Source organism: Callospermophilus lateralis, chromosome 14, assembly GCF_048772815.1.
Source record: "Callospermophilus lateralis isolate mCalLat2 chromosome 14, mCalLat2.hap1, whole genome shotgun sequence".
In the NCBI taxonomy this organism is placed as follows: domain Eukaryota; kingdom Metazoa; phylum Chordata; class Mammalia; order Rodentia; family Sciuridae; genus Callospermophilus; species Callospermophilus lateralis.
Genome location: NC_135318.1, coordinates 21,479,009 through 21,500,277, shown reverse-complemented (window position 1 = coordinate 21,500,277; position 21,269 = coordinate 21,479,009). Strand labels below are relative to the sequence as shown.

General features: G+C 40.9%; 1 protein-coding gene across 1 annotated transcript in view; it reads right to left on the bottom strand.

Annotated features, from left to right (window-relative positions):
- Plb1 (phospholipase B1) overlaps window positions 1–20,413 on the bottom strand; it is a 119,702-nt gene extending 99,289 nt beyond the window's left edge. Inside the window, exon 1 of the mRNA XM_077105234.1 lies at window positions 20,353–20,413. Coding sequence (XP_076961349.1) covers window positions 20,353–20,413 — 61 coding nt within the window. The remainder of the gene's footprint in view (window positions 1–20,352) is intronic.
- Window positions 20,414–21,269: the final 856 nt, after the last annotated feature.

Sequence of the window (21,269 nt, the reverse complement as noted above, 5' to 3'; positions counted from 1 at the left end):
GCTTGTGGCCAATGGGCACATACCTGATTTAGAAGACGCATTCGATCCGCCTGGGGTGCACAGGATTGGTAAATTCTTCAGGGTCTGCAACTGAAATCAAACATCTGAAACATCAGCTGCCTTATATGGGAGTAGCGCAGGTTTGGAACACTTTGTGTAGAAATGACTGCGCACTTGTTCTATCTAGGTTCAAAAACCCAGAAGCAACAACTGCCCATGGTCACATTCTTCTAACTCCATACCTGGTTCCCCTGGTGAGAGGAGACAGTGTCTATTGATAATGTTTTAGCAGGTGGTGTACAAGGATGTTTCAGAACAGTAGGGTGGATGAGGGCAGGGAACATATAATGAAAAAGAATAAAATTTTGCTCTTGGGTTGATGGAGAAGTTCTGGAGATGGATAGTGGCTAACGGATACATAAGGATGTGAATGTGCTTAATCCCATTGAATGGTACATTCAGAGTTAAAACAATAACTTTTATGTTGTGTACATTACCATAATGAAAAAGACATAATTAAGAAATCCAGTACACCTACACTAAATTTTTAAAATTTATTTCTTAAATTTATTTATCATCACTTTCCCTCTTTTATTGTGATTATACAAAAGAAAGCATATGAGCCCTTATGTTCATTTTATGCTGAAACCTAGATGAACTTGAAACTGGAAGACTCTTGTGTCCCCATCAGATGGACTGCTGAGAGCAACCAGCACTCACGTCCTCAAGGCCACTTGGGCCTCTGCAGATGCTGCTAAGAATCCAGAGCAGCTTCTGTCTCAGGGAATAACAAGAAAATTTGGGGAAGGGAGATGGTGTATTTTCTCCCCAAATTGAGAGTAGAAGGGGAAATACTCCAACTGGGGTGGGGGCAGTCAGTTTGCAGTAAATCAAGTGCTGGACCACATCTCAGGACCACAGAAGGACCCAGTGAATTTCTCTTGGTTACAGTAAGAAATACAGCATTTACTCTCATGTCTTATCTTATGGATGTTCTGGGAAGACCTCATCCAGATGCCTTCAGATAACTCACAACATCTGCTTCAAGGCTCACAGAGATAACAAGTCCATTTATAACGCTTGGTGGACACTTCTGGGAATCACCCACTTAGTCTGGGATGATGAGCCCCAAATTCCAGGAGATGTGGTTATGCCCTGCCAGGCAGCCACTGTCCTAGGGAAGCAGCTCATCTTGCCCATCCCCTCCAGGTCTCAAGAAGAGGCCATTAACCTGCACCCAGACTTGGATTTGTCCCCTACCAGGAACACACCTCCCACAAGGGATAGCCCTCACCTTGGGCCATTGCTGTCCTTCCAATGTGTTTTCTTCAAGAGAAGAATGGATTTGGGTGGTCCCTTTAAGAAAAAAAAGAAGCAGCAAAAATAGTTCAGATATTTTAGCAGAAATTAACGCCCACCCGTACTTGTATCTTCCACGCCTTTCCTCCCAGCCCTAACTATGTGCCCAGCTCAATGGTGACCTTTGTATTAGGAAAACCCCAATTCCATTCCTCCTGCCATCACAGGACACTGTGCTTCCATTAATGGGAACTACAGGGCAGTATCCCAAGTTGAAATGCAAAGGTATTTATTACCTGAGAGGGGTCAGCAATCACACTGTATCGTGCACAAGCAATTATCACAGATTGCCTCCTTGATTCCTTATCAAGAGGCAGAACTTTCCATGAAAGTAATATTGGACAAACTGTTATTGTTTGTGGATCCAGGATAAAGCAGGGAAGGCAAAGGACATTCCAGAAGAGTCCAAAGGGTGATGTGATCTTAGCAAAGCTAACCATGGAATTTCTAGCAAACACAACTGTACTAAGTATCCAGACAGGGGCTGTGTCCAAGGGTCTTGTTGACTGTGAGGCAAAGGGAGAAGATTCTTGTCCCACTTACTTTGGGCCAGTCTTTTTAAACTTTCTATTTTATTAAAAGTAAAAATTAGGTTTACTTTTCAAATTATAATTTACAAATGATAAATTGGACTCATTTTAAATGTGCAAGTTGTTTTCCCATAAAACATTTAGCTTAATTCTACAAGTGGTCAAATTAACAGCACTATAAATAAAGAAAACAAAAAAAAATTACTAACAATGCTTTTACTCTCACCCTCATAAGTGACTTCATCTGTTCATAATCTCATGACCACGATTAAACATACTTTTCATTCAGTTTAATCAACATAGACACAATTTTGTATCCTGCCAGCTTTTTAAAAATGTTTATAGTTGTAGATGGACATAATACCTCTGTTTTATTTATTTATTTTTATGTGGTGCCGAGGCTCAAACTCAGTGTCTCACACATGCTAGGCAAGTGCTTCTACCACTGAGCTACAGCTCCTGACCCCACCAGCTTCCTTTAAATGTTACTTTGTGAGTATCTTTGCTGTTACATAATCTTGTACTTATTCCAACTGCTACATGACACGTTGATGATCCTGATATTTGATCAACACTTCTGATCTGCTCTGAATTCTCTCCACCTGGTTTTCCCTTACAAGGGATACCAGAAAAGAAAAAAAAAAAAAGAAACCCAAAGGGCATCACACAATGCCTCAGGAAAGCATTTACTTGGGGAACATGGCTTGATTTCTTTTCCATTCCAGCCTTCTTCTGCAGTTTTACTTTTTGACCCTGAAAATAATTTATCTAGTGTTTCATGAGGAGAGGAGTACATTTCTATTTTCTGCCCACTGTGAGGTCAGGCCCTTCTTCCCCAGGGAAGCTGACCCAAGGAACAATGGCCGTAACCTGTCTCCAGATCTCAGTGATCCTTTCGAAATTCCCAGAAGCAAGCGTTCTGAGCAGAAAGAGCCCCACGATGGGAAAGTATAACGGTGTGGACAAGTTCAGAGTGCTGGAAAAGGCTGGAACACAGGGTTTGTAACCACAGCACAGGGAAGAGTGGGCAGGGTAGACGGGCTGCCCAGACAGACTGTAGAGACAGGCCTGTAGAGCCACCGATGCCAGGCTAGCCCAGGGGTGACTGAGAGCCCTAACTGCTCTGAAGAAATGACTTTAAGGTGTATTTTAAGATGATCATCACTTTGGGAGTAGCAGGGTAGATGAGTTATCAGGGCAGAGATTAGAGACTATTTTGGTAATATTTGGATAAAAATACAAATGGCAGCCATCACTTTCATACAGAACTCTCTGTACCAGGCACTGTTCTAAGCACTTACACAAAACAATCCATTTAATCTTCACAACAATTTTGAGACAAATACCATCATCCCATATTACAGGTAGGACAGTGAGGCCCAGAATGTTAAGTGGCATTTTAAAGGTGCTACGGCTAGCAAATGGTGGCTAATGGACTTGGAAATGGTAATCTGACTGATCCTGCTCCAGGGGTCCTGCTTGGAACCAACAAGCTAAGTGCAAGCCCCATGCCCAAGATCTATGCCGTGGCTGGCCAATTCTGTCTATAAAGGCCATCTAGTCCATATTTTGGGTTTTGTAGACCACAGAGCCTCTGTTATAACTAATCAGCTCTGCTACTGTATTATGAAAGCAGTCATAGGCCATGTGTAAACAAATTAACTTTATTAATGGAACTACATCTTGGATTCCAAAGAAATTTCAGGTGTCATTAAATACTGCTTACTTATTTATTTTAACAACCAATTGAAGATGTAGAAACCTTTGTGGCTATTAACAAACTGATTCTAAAGCATATATGGAGGGGCAAAAGACCCAGAATGGCCAATGTAATGTCAAAGGAGAACAAAGTCAGAAGACTGATCCTATCCAATTTTAAGACTTACTATAAAGCTATGTTAATCACACAATGTGATATTGGCATAAGAAAACACGAATAGATCAATTTTAACAGAACAGGGAACCTGGATAGACTTACATAAATATAGTTAACCTTTCTTTGATAAAAAACAAAGGTGCCAGGAGCAGTGGCACCCACCTAGAATCCCAGCAACATGAGAAGCTAAGGAAGGAGGATCTCAAGTTCAAGGCCATCCTTAGTAATTTAGTGAGAACTTGTCTCAAAATAAAAATTAAAAAGGGCTGTGGATGTAGCTCAATGGTAAGTCACCCCTGGGTTCAATCCCTAGTACCAAATAAATAAATAAATAAGAAACAGCAAAGGCAACACAGTAGAGAAATGCTTTAACAAATGGTGTTAGAACAACTGGATGCAGACATGCAAAAAAAGAGAAGAATTTAAAGATCACTTTTAGCTTTGGGATCATATAAAATAATGTAATAGATTGGATTTGGCCCAGGGGCCACAGTTTGCCAACCAACTCCTGATCTAGACTGCTACTGAAACAAGGTTATACAGGTGAAACAGAAGGATGGCATCACTGGTGATTAGCACCAGCCCCCTCGGGGTAGGATGGTCAAAGTGAAATTGTGAATTCCATAGAATGAACAGTGAACACCAAAACCTAAACAGGCAGCTCTTATATCTAAACACAGCGAGAAGGACCCAGAGAAGGGCTTATGGGAGCTTCCTCAGTACCTTCAGGACTAGGTGCCAAGGGCACTTGCCTTGATTATGTGGCCCCCAAACCAGGCTGGGCCAGCAGAGACAGGCCACCGCTTGTCAGAATAGCTGGAGCTACTCAAACAAGAAGGCACTACCCAGGGTGCTAGTCCACACAGGTGCCAGGAATCGTGGTGCACATGTGGCACATGTAGAGGGAGAGGTTAAAAGCTTAGATACCCTTGGATTTGTCAACCTCAGTTTCCTCACCTATAAATTGAACCCGGTAATACCTTTCTCATGCACTTGTGAAAACTAAATGCATGCAAACACATAGCACAGTGTCTGACACACAGAAAGATGTACTAATTGGTAGTTATAGTCATCATAATCTTAGCATCAGAGGCGGCTGACATGGATAATCTTTCAGCTCCTTCCAGCCTCAGTATTCTGGGATTTCAAGTTAAATGCTCCAGAGTCCCTGTGTTTAACTTGATGGTGTGAGTCATGCATGCTAACTGCCCTGGGATGTCACAGAGGCTGTGCCTGGAATCTGAACAGGAGTGTCCAGACCTGAAAACCCAAGTGGATACTTAGGGCTCTTCAATTATGGCCCCGCTGACTCTTAGAAAGACTTGGGTCCCATTCCCATTCTCTGCTTCCTACCAGGTATATGGAAAGAAAAATTCTTGCTTGTTTCCATAGTACCTCGAGACACTGTGGAAGAGATCATCAAAACACTTGTGGCATCATTGAACCCTAATCACAAGACCCCAAGGGAACTCTTCAAGCTCATGAATCTATGAAGGGCTTTGAGCTCCTTGAAAAATCTCCACTTCAGTAATGTCAGCAAGGGAAAAATACATGTATTTTTCCACTCTGATGGTAATGAAAGAGAAAACACCTGTGCACACTCAGAGGAACACCTGGCTGAGCTCAGTCATCCAGGTAGCATAGAGCTGCTACCTCAGGGTCTGAAACCGACAAAGAGCCATTACAGCACCTGACCCGAGACACACCTTCTAAAGCAGTGTCTGTTGACCCCTCCCCAGTTGCCTGGACCACCCCTCCACAGATTCAGATTTGATTGACCTGGGTGGGACCTGGGTGAGCTGGGCATGGGCAGTTTAAAAAGTCCTTCAGGTGACATTCATGAGCTTCCAAGGTTAAGAGCCCGACTCTACAAGGAAACCCAAATTGTTTAGCCCAGCAGCTGGCCAGAGATGGGCGGGGTAATTTCACAAGCCAAATTAGAGCAGCACATGCTGTCTAATTTGTAGATTTCCTGGATGTTTGTCCACTTATTTTGTGTCCGGAGCACAATTTTCCTCCCTTGAGTCCTTCCTTGAGGAAGGACAGCCACTTGTTGACCTTGGACAAGGATTTCATCCTCACCTATAAATGGAAGTGGGACTTCCCTGCCTTCCTCCTGGGGTTGTTGGGAGGATCAAAGAACAGAAAACTGCTGTGGAAGCAGGAGAGGGCCGTCGGGACACTCGGGAGGTGCCTGGTCTTCCTGGGTGAACGGAAGGTGTGTCCCCTGGGCACTAGGGAGGGAGGTCAAGGACAGTGCCATGGAACTGAGGTCATGCCTCAGTGCACAATAAATTCTTGGGTCCTTTGTGAAGGGTAATGACCTCACAGCAACTCGAGAGGCAGGGTTTATGAACCTCTTGGCATTTTTACAGACTCAGAGAGGCCACAGGCTCCCAGACACCATGGCAGCAAGGGAGGGCAGGCCTCAAGCCCACACTGCCATCCGCTAAGCAGAAAGCCATGCTGGTGAGCAGGGAAGGGGAGAATGGCAGCCAGCAGTGTGGTCGCCGCACCAAGTTGGACTGTAAGCAGGTCCTCCGGGTGACCGTCAATTCTCATTCACATGCAGGGCCTGCGGGCAGCTGTGGACCTGTGAGCCGTTCCCTTCCTGTGACCAACTGTGGGACTAAGTCAGAAAACCACAAGTCATGCCTGGCTGCTGCTCTGACCTCAGAACTCCAGGAGCTCGGAAGAGCACAGGCATCCCTCTGTCAGGTGATGCTGGGTCAGTCACCTGCCACAGCCAATGGAAGGTGACACCAGGGCCCAGAGAGCCTCTTTAGGGCAGCTCAGTTGGCTTCTGAATATTTGTCTCTGAATTCTAGAGCTGCTGACGGGGCAGGCCTCTGAGACTACCTTTTTTGCTGCCTCAGAAAACTGAGATCCAGAGAGGCTAGCAAATGTGCCCAGCCCACTGGGAAGTTGCTAACAGAACACGGATGGAACTCATTCTCTTTAACCTAGTCTGGGGTATGCCTTCCTGGAGACCACAGTCTTTTTTGAAGGAAGTTATAGGAAGTCTGGTCGTCCACCCCGAGTTGCCAGCGTGTGGGAAATGTTTTCTGTGCTATGTCTATGAGACCAGTATTTTCAACTGTCAATCCAGGTTAACTAAGAATGATCGAGAATTAACAATGTCACGACCTGTGGATAGCCTCAACATGTAGTCTGGGGAAATTACAAAGACCATAAGAGATAGTTTGAAAAATCCCAAGCCCACCGTTCTCTGAACATTGTGTCCTGCAACAGTGGCCAAAGGCAGACACTTTCACCCATTCCAGGATCCATCCTCTAAAGAGACCAGTGAGTGGGGCCTTCGTCTCCATCCCCTGGTGCCCACTCCATATCCAACACCATACCTCCTGGGCCCCAAAGAGGAGGCAGTCCCGACAGGAGAGGGCATATCCAAAGTTGACCAGCAGTTTTGCCCTTGAGGTTGATTTACCTTTTCAACTTTTTTAGGGGGACAGTTGAGGCAGACCCAGATCCAAGTCTCATGGTGACAATGAGCAAGCAGTCCTTTGCCAGGGCAGGTTCCAGAGTTCTGCCTCCTCCTATTCAAAGTTCCTCCATAACCACCCCCTGCTCCATCTCTGCCTCAGCCACTGCAGGCCAAGGCTGGATAAAAGCAGGGGCGATGATCCAGAAGCCCCCAAGAGAAAAGGAATCTCAGGGAACTATGAGGGGGCCTCATGGTCTCGCCATCAGGACGTTGTCCCAGAAAACAAATGGGAGGTTGTAGCAAGAAAGAAGCCTTGCACCACTGTTCCTACCAAGGAAATGGTGACCTGAGGCAGGAGAAACACACTGGCCTTTCCCAGAGCCCAGCAAACTGCCTGCTGGATGCTGGAATGTCACTCGGGGGTAGAGGACTTGCCTGGCCTGCGGGAGGCCTCCCTTCACCAGTTTGTCATCTCTTCCAACATATGACCTTTTAAGTCTGAAGCTGGCAGACTCATCTTGCTTAAAATACCACTTATATCATGTCACTCCCCAGCTCAAGAGCTCTGAATAGCTCCCCACTGCCCACTACAGCAAATCTAAAAACTCTAGGCCAGCCGTGTGACCTTGGGTCAGTCATTCAACCTTTATTTTATAACTATAAAATAAAAGATCAAGCTTAAATCATTTTGGAAGTCTTTTTAAGCCCAAAGACACTCTGATCATATTATTCTCCTTGTGCTGAGATGTCAACATCTCACAGAATCCATCTCTTCACTCCCCCTTAAGCCAAGCCCTGCTCTAGTCCAGCCAGCTTGCTCCCTGCTCCTCAGCCTGTGGGGAGCCCCACTCCCCCTCTGGGTGCGTGGCTCCCTCCCCTTGCCCGCCCTCCGGGTTTATTTTAATCATTCTATCTGCAGCACTCAAGAAGTTCACCTCCCTCTTGGGAATTCTCCAGCCCACATCCATCCCTCGGTTGGTTTCTGAGACCCAGTGACTCCTATCACAGCGACTTGCACCTATTTGGGTGCTTAATTCTTCTCCAGTGGCTTTCTGCAGATCCATTCTCTGTCCCCAGAGGGTTCCTCAGAGTTGGGTTAGTGTCTGCCAGTCAGGCTCAGCCCAACTTGTGTCCTTCGAAGGGTGCTCAGCTAATTGACAGCAGCGAAACCACAACTTGAGGAAAAGGATGATTGACAGGGAAGTCCTAGAAATCTGTAAGGCACAGATGACATTTTGGGAAAGCAGAGCTCCTGAGACCCCACAGAAAATCCCAAACCTGTGCTGACTGCTGAGGGCATGCATTTGGAGGTCAATGCAGAGGAGGTGGGGTAGGGATCAAGGCATGTGATGTAGAGAGCCTGACATGACACCTGAGTTCCAGCCACACAGGTGACCTAGCAGGTGCCCTTCCCTCTTGCATCAATAATCTGAAATTCTTGAGCCACCAAAAGTTCTCTGACATGCCTCTGCATTCTTATTTAGAAAGACAGTATTCCTAGAGGGAGAGAAGCCAAATTCCAGGTAGGACTCCGAGTTCTTGCAAAACAAACATGAAACCTCTTTTACCTGCTTTAGTAGGGAAAAGGTATTTCTTTGCTCTCACAATGAGTTCATCCCTCTCCCACTCCTGGCTTCACATTGACAGGCCTGTCATGGGTGCGTTACCAAGGCAACGAGTTTTTATTCACAGGCACAGCAATCTCCTGGGGAACTTCTGACCCACTCGAGGAAAATGAAATTCTAGCAAAAAAAAAATTGTATTTTATTGGATACAGTGATTCCTTGCCAACTTGCTTTTGCCAACTGCAGTTTGGAGATAATGCTCTTTCTGTTTTACAAGCTGAAATTTTGAAAGTAGGAATCTGTTTTCGTATGTTTTGTTTCTTGAGTCTACTTTGATATTTAAACAGAAGTTCAGTTTTGGTTCTTTCCTCCCTTGGGCTCTATTGTCACACAGAGGGCTGGCAAATGGCCCTGGCTCTAGACTCAGACTTGGAACTGAATTCAGGCTCCATTACTTACTAGCTGGATGATCTTGTACAAGTCACCTAACTTCTCAGTTTTCTCATCTGTAGAATGGGGGTCATGGGAGCTGGTACATAATCAGCTCTCTGCACCTGTGCATTCTGTACCCACAGGTTCAACCGACTGCAGATTGATAATATTTGAATAAAAATGCATCTATATTGAACACATAACAGATGTTTTCCTTTTCCATCCATAATAGTATCATAGCTATTTATATTAAACTAGGTATTAAGTTCTCAAGAGATGACTTAAAATATACAGGGCATGGGAATACACAAATACTATGCATTTTATATGAGGAACTTGTGCATCGTGGACACATGACTGTTAGGGGTGGGGTTGTCCTGGGACAATTGTAAGTAAGTGCTTAGCATGGGACTTGATTGTTCTAGGGAACCTCACACAATGAATCTAGTTTGAAGTCATCCTTGATTGATAATGTCCCCAGTGCCCAACAGAATGAACATTTATGTTCTCTTTGAAGATTGTTACCTTCATTCTAGGCTTCAAAGAATCTCACAAATAAACTTTGTTTTGTTTTTTTTTTAAAGAGAGAGAGAGAGAGAATTTTAATATTTATTTTTTCTAGTTTTCGGTGGGTACAACATCTTTGTTTGTATATGGTGCTGAGGATTGAACCCGGGCCGCACGCATGCCAGGCGAGTGCGCTACTGCTTGAGCCACATCCCCAGCCCTCACAAATAAACTTTTAAGAAGTCTGAGTAGCATACAATAAAAAGTAATCAAGCACATAAAGAAAAAAAGATATCCATGTGCAAGAAGTAGCAGGAGAGAAAAACAAAGCTCAAACAGATCACAAAAAGTGGGTGCTGAGGGCTGGGGGATGTGGCTCAAGTGGTAGCGCGCTCGCCTAGCATGTGTGAGGCACTGGTTCGATTCTCAGCACCACATAAAAATAAAATAAAAATATTGTGTCCACCTAAAACTAAAAAAAAAAATATTAAAAAAAGTGGGTGCTGAAATTACCAGACAAAAACTATAAAATGGCTATGGTTTAAAAACAATTTATACAATCTTAATAGATTGTTGATGAGAATTACATTATAGCCATAAATTAATTTAGGCAGAATTGAAACATTTACAGTATTTTGTTTTCCCTCAAGGGAAAATAACTGTTTTCATTCACTCACTTGTTTATTCTTTTGTTAGTAAAATTTTGTAATTCTTTAAATGTGAGTATTACACATTACTTGTTAAATTCATCTCTAAGTAATTACAATTTTCATTGCATTTTGCAATGAGAAAATATTACGAGTTTGTTATCTATCTATTGCTGGCATGTAAGAATCTGTTGGTTTTTGCATGTTTTTTGACTTGTATCCTTATTAAAACTGTTATTACTTTAAAAAAAATAAATAAAAACAATTTATACTTGAGGTTTTTATAGAAAGCCAAATTACATAAAAATTGTAAATTTGGTAAAGAACTAAGTGTAAATGTGAAAAATGAAATTACCAATTCTCAAAATCTTCAATGATCAGCTTTAATAGCAAGTTAGACATAACTGAAAACGAATGAATAAATTAAATGTATCATAATAAATTACTTAGAATGTGTATAGAAAAAGATGGTTACGTTGGAAGAGAGGATAAAAGACATTGTACATGAAAAAGCCAAACAAAAAACATTTTTATCAGCATTGCCTCCAAAACAGAATTAGTGGAATAGAGGCAACAATTCAAGAACTACTGACCAAGAATTCTTCAAAACTGATGAAGGTGTGAAGCCAAAGATCCAGGATACACTACAAATGCCAAGCAAGATAAACTCAGAAATTGATAAACTCAGAAACAAACATGCAATATAGACTGTGGTATGTTTTTCCAAAGAGGACCATGGCATTTCCTCTCCTGTGCAAGGACTGGCCTTTGGTGATGAAACTTGTAACTCCTCCCATCAAGCTGTGACGTCTATTTCCTTCCCATAGAATCTGTGTTGGCCTTGAAACTTGTATTGACCAACAGAAATGACTTTGGGACCTAAGCATTAGAAAGCCTGTGGAATCTATTTGTGCTCTTTTGGAGTCTCCATGTAAAGAAGTTGAGACTGTGTGGAGGAGCACCAAGACACCACAATGTCCCCAAACATGTCCCCCTCCAAGTTAATTCCGAATGACACTATGGGGAAACAGGGACCAAATGTCTCTGCTGAATTGTGAGTAAATACAAAGGTTGCTGCTGTAAGTCTCCAAGATTTAGTGCAATTTGCTATGCAGCAAAAGATAACTCTGACATACAACAATCAACTAAATAAAAACTTAGCTCCTTAAAAATCTTGACAAAGTTGAAAAACTTCTGATAACATGAATCACAGAAAAAGGAGCTTGGGGGTGTAGCTCAGAGGTAAAGTGTGTGCTCAGCAGGCATAAGATTCTGGGTTCAATCTCCAATCCCCTGCCAATAAAGGACAAAAAGGAAAAGGAAAAAGTCCCAAATAACCAGTTGTGTTGGAGGGGCACATAACTGTAAAACCTGCAGATATTGAAGAGATAGTAACAGAATATCATACACAAATTGTATGCCAATTTTTTAAAAATCTACTTAAAGTGGACATACTCTTAGAATAAAACTTTCCAAAGCTGATTTAAAAAGAAATAATAGAATATATGACTAATTCTATAACCATTAAAAAATGGACTCGGTAGTCAATAAAAAATCTACCAAAAATAATATTACTAAACATTAGAGGGGAAAGTCCCATTCTTATTACATACTATTCCAGAAAATAGAATAGGAACATTTCCAAATTCATTTTATGAGAATTTATAACACTGAAACCAACATCCAGAAGGTCAGTGGGATAAAAAAAAATTAAAATTCAATCTCATTCATGAGCACATAAGAAAAAAAATTCTAAGCAAATGTTAGCAAAGTTCAGCAATATGTAAAAGTAAAACATACCATGATCAACTTGAGTCTAACTAGAAACATATAGTTGGATCAAATCTATTAATATAATTTAACATAATAGTAAATCTAAGGGGAAAGAATCACACTTGATTATTTTCATAGATGCTGAAAATACTGTTGCAAATTTAATATTGATTTCTGGGTAATACCCAATGAAATGGAAACTTATGACTACTTCCTTAATGTGACCACACATTATATATGCATTTATGTATCACTCCCAAAGGCCATCATCTGCCTGAATAAGAAAATACTCATTTCCCATTGCTTTCGGGAACACTGAGACTACAGTCATTAGAAATATGAAAACATATTCAACTTCTTTTGTAAGAAAAATTAAAATATCATTTCTCGTCTGTGATATTTACCAAAATTCTAAGGCCTAGACACACACTTATCAGGTTGTAGAAAAATGGCATTTTTTTAAAAAAAATGTTTTCAGTTGTAGTTGAACACAATACCTTTGTTTTATTTATTTATTTTTTATGTGGTACTGAGGATCGAACCCAGCATCTTGCATGTGCTAGGCAAGCGCTCTACTGCTGAGCCACAAATCCCTCACAGAAAAATGGCATTTATATATATATATATTTGGTGTAGATACAAAAATGATATAATCCTTAAGAAGTAAAATTTAATAATAACTAACAAAATTGTATGTGTGTTTATCCTTTGACCCAGAAATCCCCAGTTCTGGGAATTTATCCTAAGCTATGTTTCCAAAAACACGAAAGAGACATAGTATAATATTGTCCACGACAGCGTTATTCATAATAACAAAAATATTAGAAACAACCCAAACCTCCATATCAGGAGACTGGTGGAATATATATGATAGAATATTCTCGAGTTGGAAAAAATTAAAGATCTCTGAACTTAGACAGTTGACTTCATGATATATAGTTAAGCGGAAAAAAATCAAGTGGCAAAAACATATACAATAGGTTATCTTTTAAGATAAAGAAAAATAAGAACACATGTTTTCAAAAAACAGAAGATATGGAACTAGTGAAATTGGTTACCTACAGGGTGGTAAAATGGAATGAAAAGACTAAATAAGGGGACAGAATTTCTTTGAGTCTACCTTTTCTTATAATTTTCACTTTGGAATCATGTTAACATTTACATATTAAAAAAATAAAGTGAAATCAACAAGAAACATTAAACTGAATATAAACAGATAAGTTTAACATGTCAATTACAAAGTTATAACATAGAGGGGAATAAAAGATGCAATCCAAGTGATTTTGCACACAGTATTTCTATTAGACACCCCAAGTATGCTGGGTTCTAAGGACAAAAGAACAGCAAAGAAATCCTGACCTTCATTTGTCCAGAATTGTTATGGTGCTATTTTCATAACAATTCCACTATTATGTTGTGTATATTATAGGATTTAGGAAATGAATAAATTCATCAATACATTTTGTAACTTAGATTTGCTCTCCAGAAGGACAACATAGGCACAAAATGGGTGAAATAGATGAGAAAGACTAATTCTGACTGAAGCTAAAGATATCTGTATAAATTCACTGTATTTTTTTCCTAGGAAAACTATATTTCAAAGCTCTGTCATCCAGAGGGCCTAGACATAGCAACACTCCAGCAGCAACAAACATTCCTAGCACGCAGACCTTGGTTGCTAAACAACATCCCTTACCAATTGGAACTTTGAAGAAACAAGTCAATTCCAGCTGTGGAAAATATGAGGTTAGCCATTTTTCACAGGAAATAGGAAGTTAAGCCTAGAATATCTTGTTCCATGAATTTCAAAAGTGCTTGAAAATTGAGCACAGAGGAGTCTTGAAGGGACTCTTACTGGCCAAATCTGCAATAATAACTTGGGCATCAACATGAAAAATGAAGTCAAAAAGGGTGGCGCATGCTTGTAATGCCAGCTACTCAGAAGGCTAAGGCAGGAGGATTGAGAGTTCAAGACCAGCTTGGGCAATTTAGTGAGAACTTGCCTCAAAATAAATTTTTTTAAAAAAGACTGAGGATGCAACTCCATGATAGAGCACTTGCCTGGCATGTGCAAGGTTCTGGGTTCAATCCCCAGTGTGTGTGATGATGATGATAGAAAAGAAAATGAAAATTACAACACAATTATTAATAATAGAGTCTTAAACCCATTTCATATGAAAAAGATAAAACATGAAAATAGAAAATAGCAACTTAGTAGAGTAGAGGAAGGGGACCAGAGAGAAAGAGGAGGGGAACGAGAGGGGAGTTTGGGGGAGTAAAATTGACCAAATTATATTGTGTTCATGTAAGACAACAATTATTATGCATCCCATAATTAATCATAACTATAATGCACCAATAAAGACTTGTTTAAAAAACAAGAGACACACAAAGGGAAGGTGGCCATATAGACATGCATGCACAGAATGGCACGAAGTATCTACAAACCAAGGGATGTCAGCAGACTCCAGAAGTTGGAAAAGGCCAGGAGACATCCTTCCCATGAGCCTTTGGGGGAGTGTGGCTTTGTCAATTCCTTGATGTTGAACTTTAAGCCTCCAGAACTATGAGAAAATAATTTTCTGCTATTTTAAGTCTCTCAGTCTGTGGTAATTTGTTACAGCAGCCCTAGGAAATGAATACAATGTGCAGTGTTCAACCTTGCACTTTTAACTGCTTCATAATATGCCTGAAAATGCACCTTATATTATAGTATAAAATGTTTTATATTATAGTATAAAAATAATAATTATAACTAAAATTGTGCACTTATTTTTACTACTATACTATATGTTTTTATCTTTAAAAAAACAAATTGATTCCATCAAAAAATATTTAATTGAACTCCCCTATAAGAGAAGGGAATCTCATTTTGGGGAAAAGTCAACTAACAATAGAAGACAGAGGGAAGAGTAGAAACAAAAAATCTCCATTTTACACTCACTCTGGTAATAACTCAGCAAGAAACATCAGTGAATACTAAAACCATGGGAAAACCCCTGGGTAAAAGATAGTTACATGGGCTCACAGGATCTTCTGCAGATAATTTATGAATCACAAAGACAGGAGCTACCTTTACAAGGAAGAAATTTGGCAGAAGCCACCTTAGCCAAATACTCAAATTTAATGTCACCAATGCGGGAATTCTCCAACATCACTGTGTTCCCTGCCTGAATGCACACAAAGGACACAAAATGATCTATGCTGTATTTCTGCCAAAAGAGTTTAATCATATTTTAGCAACATGCCTGTAATCTCAGCAACTGGGGAGGCTGAAAAGGAGGATCAAAGTTTGAGACCAGCCTTAGCAATTTAGCAAGACCCTATCTCAAAATAAAAAAAAGGTCTGGGGATGTAGGTCAGAAAAAGTGACTCTGAGTTAAACTCCCAATACAAAAAAAAAAAAAAAAGAAAGAAAGAAAGAATTTGGACAGATTCAATTTAAGGTGCAGGGACACACACGTGCACACAGCCCACAGCCTAATTTCTTAGAGACACAAAAGAAAGTAACAAATAAAAAGGACAAAGAACTATTCTAGATTTAAAGAGATTGAAGATACATAATAAATAAATGCAATGTGTAGTCTCTGATGAATCTAATAACCAAGGGTTAAAAAAATAAAAATCTATTAACTCAGTACATTATCAGATCAGAGGAGTAAATTACACAATCAAGCCAATAAATGACAAAAAAAAAAAAAAGGACCAGACAACAATTCAACATTCACTTACAACTTTCAAAAATTTTCTTTGCAAATTAGGAATAAAATAGAACTTTCTTAGTCTCATGAGGAGTACAGATCAAGCATCCCTTCTCTGAAATGGCTGGGGCCTGATGAGCATTCAATTTGTGTTCAGAAATACTCCAAAATTCAAAATGGTCCTATGCTCAGAAAGTTCGATTTTGAAGCATTTCAGACTTTGGATTTTCAGATTAGGAATACTCAAACAGTAACTTTTTTAAAAAATTAAATTATTTACTTATTCTAATTTGTTATGCACGATGGCAGAATATAATTTATTTCAATTACACATATAGAGCAGAATTTTTCAAATCGCTGATTGTACACAAAGTATTTTCACACCATTGGTGTCTTCATACATGTACGTAGGGTAATGTGTCTAACTCATTCCACCATCATTTCTACCCCTTTAACCCCTCCCTTTTCCTCCCTCTCCTTTGCCTTCGTTCCTAAAGTTCCTTCATTCCTCCCATGCTGCCCCTACATCACCATTATGAGTCAGCATCCTCATATCAAAGAAAACATTTGGCCTTTGGGATTGGCTTACTTCACTTAGTGTTATATTCACCAACTCCATCCATTTACCTGCAAATGCCATGATTTTATTCTCTTTTAATTCTAAGTAATATTCCATTGTGTATATACACCAAAGTTTCCCTATCCATTCATCCACTGAAGGGCATCTAGGTTGGTTCCACGGTTTAGCTATTGTGAATTGTGCTGCTATAAACATTGATATGGCTGTGTCCTTGTAGTGTGCTGTTTTTAAGTCCTTTGGGTATAGACTGAGGAGAGGGATAGCTGGGTCAAATGGTGGTTCCATTCCCAGTTTTCCAAGGAATCTCCATACTGCTTTCCAGATTGGCTGTGCCAATTTGCAGTCCCACCAGCAATGTACAAGTGTGCCTTTTCCCCCATATCCTTGCCAACACTTATTGTTGTTTGTATTCTTTATAGCTGCCATTCTGACTGGAGTGAAATGAAATATTAGAGTAGTTTTGATTTGCATTTCTCTAATTGCTAGAGATGTTGAACAGTTTTTCATATGTTTGTTGATTGATTGTATATCCTCTTCTGAGAAGTGTCTGTTCAGTTCCTTAGCCTATTTATTGATTGAGCTATTTGTTTTTTTTTTTTTTTTGGAGGAGGTGAAGGTTTTTGAGTGCTTTATATATCCTACATATTAGTGTTATATTGATATGCTTGTGGTAAAGATTTGCTCCCTTTATGTAGGCTCTCTATTCACCTCTCTGATTGTTGCTTTTGCTGAGAACAAGCTTTTTAGTCAAACAGTATCTTAAAAAAAAAAAAAAAAAAAGTCCTAGAGCAAACACCGTACCTACTGATGATAAATTAAACATTTTCTTTTTGAACTTGGGAATAAGGTAAAAATGCTTCCAACCATCTCTTCTATGAAAAAGTACAGACCAGGCACCAGCCAGCACAATAAAGTACAAATAGAAATGAGATATACAGGTTAAAAAGGAATCAGCAAAACTTTTATTGTCAGGATTGTGTGCATAGGAGACCCTAAAGAATGTGCAAAATAAGTTAAAATTTCTAAGAATTTTGTTGGATACAAAAATTGAGATGTAAAAATCTATTTAATTTCTATATATGTATAGCAAATGTTTTCAAAATAAAAAAATAAAAAAACCATTTGCCATACAATAAAAATATGTATACCTAGGAATACATTTAACAGAATATGTGCAAGACCTCCACAGAGAAAACTTTGAGAAGCACTCAAGATCTAAATGCTTGATCGTGGTCGGCAAGACTCACTGTCATAAAAATCTGTTTTCTCAACTTGATTCATGGAATTCAAAGCAATCTCTGTCAAAATCCGAATAGATTTTTCTTTGGTAGAAATTGTCAAGCTGATAGTTAAATTTATATGGAAATTCAAAGCCAAGAAACTTCCAAAGGCTTATTTTGTCAAATAACAAAACTTACTATGAAACTACAGAATTAAAACGAAGTTTTACTGGCCCAGGGATAGAAAAATGGGGTAACCAAGCAAAAGAGGGTCTCTGAAACACATGGAGTCATAGGGAATCCTTCACCTGTGACAGAGGTGGCTCTTCAGAGCTGTGGGAAAGAGCTGGGGGTGGAGTCAGTAAAAGAGTGTAAGAGAGACTTTTTTGTTTTAGGTATTGGAGATTTCAACCCAGGGGTTCTCTACCACTGAGCCACATTCCCAGCCCTTTTTAACTTTTTGCATTGAGACATTCTCACTAGTTGCTGAGGTTCTTGCTTCTGAGGCTGACCTCAAACTTGCAATTCTCCTGCCTCAGCCTCTTGAGTTGCAAAAGATGCCCCCACAGGAGTTCTTAAATAATTTAAGACACAAAGAGCACAGACCATAAGGGAAAACATTACAAATTTAAATATCTAGGAATCAACACAGAATATACAGAAAATGGCCAGGCCACATATGGTATAGAATTCTGAATTGTGATCTGCCCTAACTGGCCCAGGGGCCACCATGACCTCTGCAGCCATCAGCCCAGATGGTCAGGGCTCGGTTAACAATTGCCCTGTTCTGGATGTTTCATTCCTGCTTCCATCTCAGGACCAACCAGAGAAAGCCAAATATGCTCCCCAAGATGCCAACCCATGCCCCTAGCCTCCCGTGTCCCTGCCCCACCAGCCTGCAATCAACAGACACAAAGCTTTCCTACTCCCCAGTCTGTCTTTGGGTCTCCAAGGGTAAATTATGGTAGCTCACTCTATCAAGCTCTGAATAAATAGCCTCTGTTTGTTCTCGTTTGGGTGGTTTTGACTTACTTTCACAAAATTGAGAATTTTGCCCACCATTTTTCTATCTTTTCAATAGAATAATGAATAAAGAAACTATGTTATATATACACAATGGAATATTACTCATCATTAAAAGAGAATAAACTTAAGGCATTTTCAGGTAAATGGATAGAGTTGGAGAATATCATGCTAAGCAAAATAAGCCAATCTCAAAAAACCAGGGACCGAATGTTTTCTCTGATAAGTGAATGCTAATCCTTATGGGAGGGACGTGGGATGAGTGGAGAAACTCTGAATGGGACAAAGGGGAGAAGGGAGGGGGCAAAGAGGTAGGAAAGACAGTGGAATGAGACAGACATCATTACCCTAGACACATGTACCATTGCACAAATGGTGTGACTCTACTTCATGCACAACCACAAAAGTGAAAAATTCTGCATCATTTGTGTACAATGAATCAAACAAAGAGCTTTCTACTGTCATGTATTACTGACTAGAACTAATATATAAATTTAAAAACAAAGATATATACCTAGCTAAAAAATTAACCCCCCCAAAAAAAAAGATAATGGAAAGACCACTTTGGAGTGGGATAAGATATTTGCCATACATATATCACCACCAAAGAACCAGTTCATGGGCTGAGGATATAGCTCAATTGGTAGAGTGCCTGCCTTGCATGCACAAGGCCCTGGGTTCAATCCCCAGCACCACAAAAAAGAAAAAGAAAGAAAACAAACAAACAAACAAAAAAAAGAACCTATTCCAGAGCACACAAGGGGAACTTCTAAAAGTCAATGGAAAAAGACTCACCTAAAGAAAACTGGGGGAAAGACTTAAAGAAAAGAGGAATTTAATGCTTGAAAAGCATGGAAAAAAAAAAAAACCAAACTCCTTAGCTTCCTCAGTAATCGGGAAATGCAGCAGCCCATAGAGCAGCACTGTTCATCCCTGAGGCTGGTGAGGAACTGGCTTGAAGGCCAGGTCTCTGCCCCAGACCCCCTTTACCTCTGGGGGCTCAAGGACAAGGGCCTTCCTGCTCCACGCCCAGGCATCTCAGCTTGAGAGTTTGAAAGGTCATGTTTAAGGGCCCAAGAGTTGAAAGAGTCTACCTTCCTAAACCAAGGAAGGATCAGAGACAGGGAGGAGAGGCTGGAGGCACCATTGCTTCTGATACCAGGGGGAAGGCCGACCCAGCCTGCAGCCCACACAGCTCTGTGGAAGCTCAATAGGCTGTTTCCTAGAATTTGTCATCCTGATCTCTCTTCCTGTATCCTTTCAGCAGTAAACGAAGCCCATAAATAGTAATAGTCATGATCAAAGCATCGTTACTAGTGGTACTTACATTTTAAGGACGGGAAAAAATCAAGGTCGGGGAGTAGAAGAACTGGCCCAAGGCCATACGGCACAAAGAGCTAGGATACAGGCCTCCGTGACTCTACACAGTCGCCCACCATGGCGCTGCAGCCTGGCTGCGTTTCTTACCTGCATATATCATCCTACAGCCTCTGGGGCACCTAACCCTGGGTCACTTTGCAGATAGGTGCACCTCCCACCCAACAAGAGGCCAAACAGCCTTGTTGTGTTTGAACTCTTCCTTTTGTGCTTTGTCTCATCAAAAAGACACTATGCTCGCACACACCATGCCTACGCAATAGAGGACACCAACAGGGCTGAGGTATCAGCTGTCTCTGAGCAGAAGGCACACTTACCTTGCCCCAGCAGCAGCAGCAGCAGCAGCCCCGTGAGGAACACACCCAGCCGCAGCCCCATTCCAGAATGCTCCAGGTGTCTCAGGCCTCCGGGCGAATGACTTCCTTCTACAGATAGATGGGCTGGGATGATTCCTGCTGCTTTTGTGCTCCTCTGGGATCTGATAGTGAACCTGTCATAAATTTTACGGTGTTCACCTTTGAAAGGGGGCAGGGACTGGCTGTAAATGATAAATATTAACATCGAGGCAAAGGAGTCAAACAGGTAGCATGTTCTAGTCACAGACACCAGGTCCCCACAGCTGCCTTCATGCAACCTTCCACGGGGATGAGTGACCAGAAATCATCAGTAGAGACTGGTCTACTGGGAGGAGTGCAGGCTGGGAAATTCCATGCTCTGGACTGGAATTCCAAATCCACCGCAGTCATGAGAACTTGGGCATGTCCCTTAACTTGGCTTCAACCCTCTCCACTGCAAGCCAGGGGATAAAAGACCCAGGGAATACAGGTATTTTGTGACAACTGTAAACCACAAAAGCCCCCTCCAAGTGGCGGCTAAATTCTCTTCTTAGTCTGGAATATATTCCCACCATATCTCAGGAGTGCCACCCGGTTCTCTGGTGTGTACGACACAAAGAGGTTTGTTTGTCCCCCACACCTCCAAACCCATGGGTGGCTGAGAGCATTGGGCCCATGCACACACCATTTATGTATTGTCTGAGTGTTGAATTGGGAGTCTCGAGCCAGAGAGGTGAGCCATGGAACTGAGTTGGACACAATCAGCAGTTTCCTTTGGGCACACGAAGTTGGGAATGTTGGATGGGATCTAAGTGGGGCAGACAGAGCTGGAATTGAAAGCCCAAGAGACAAAATCCCTTAAGAGTGAAATTGTCATTTTTCCCCACCAAAAAAATGAT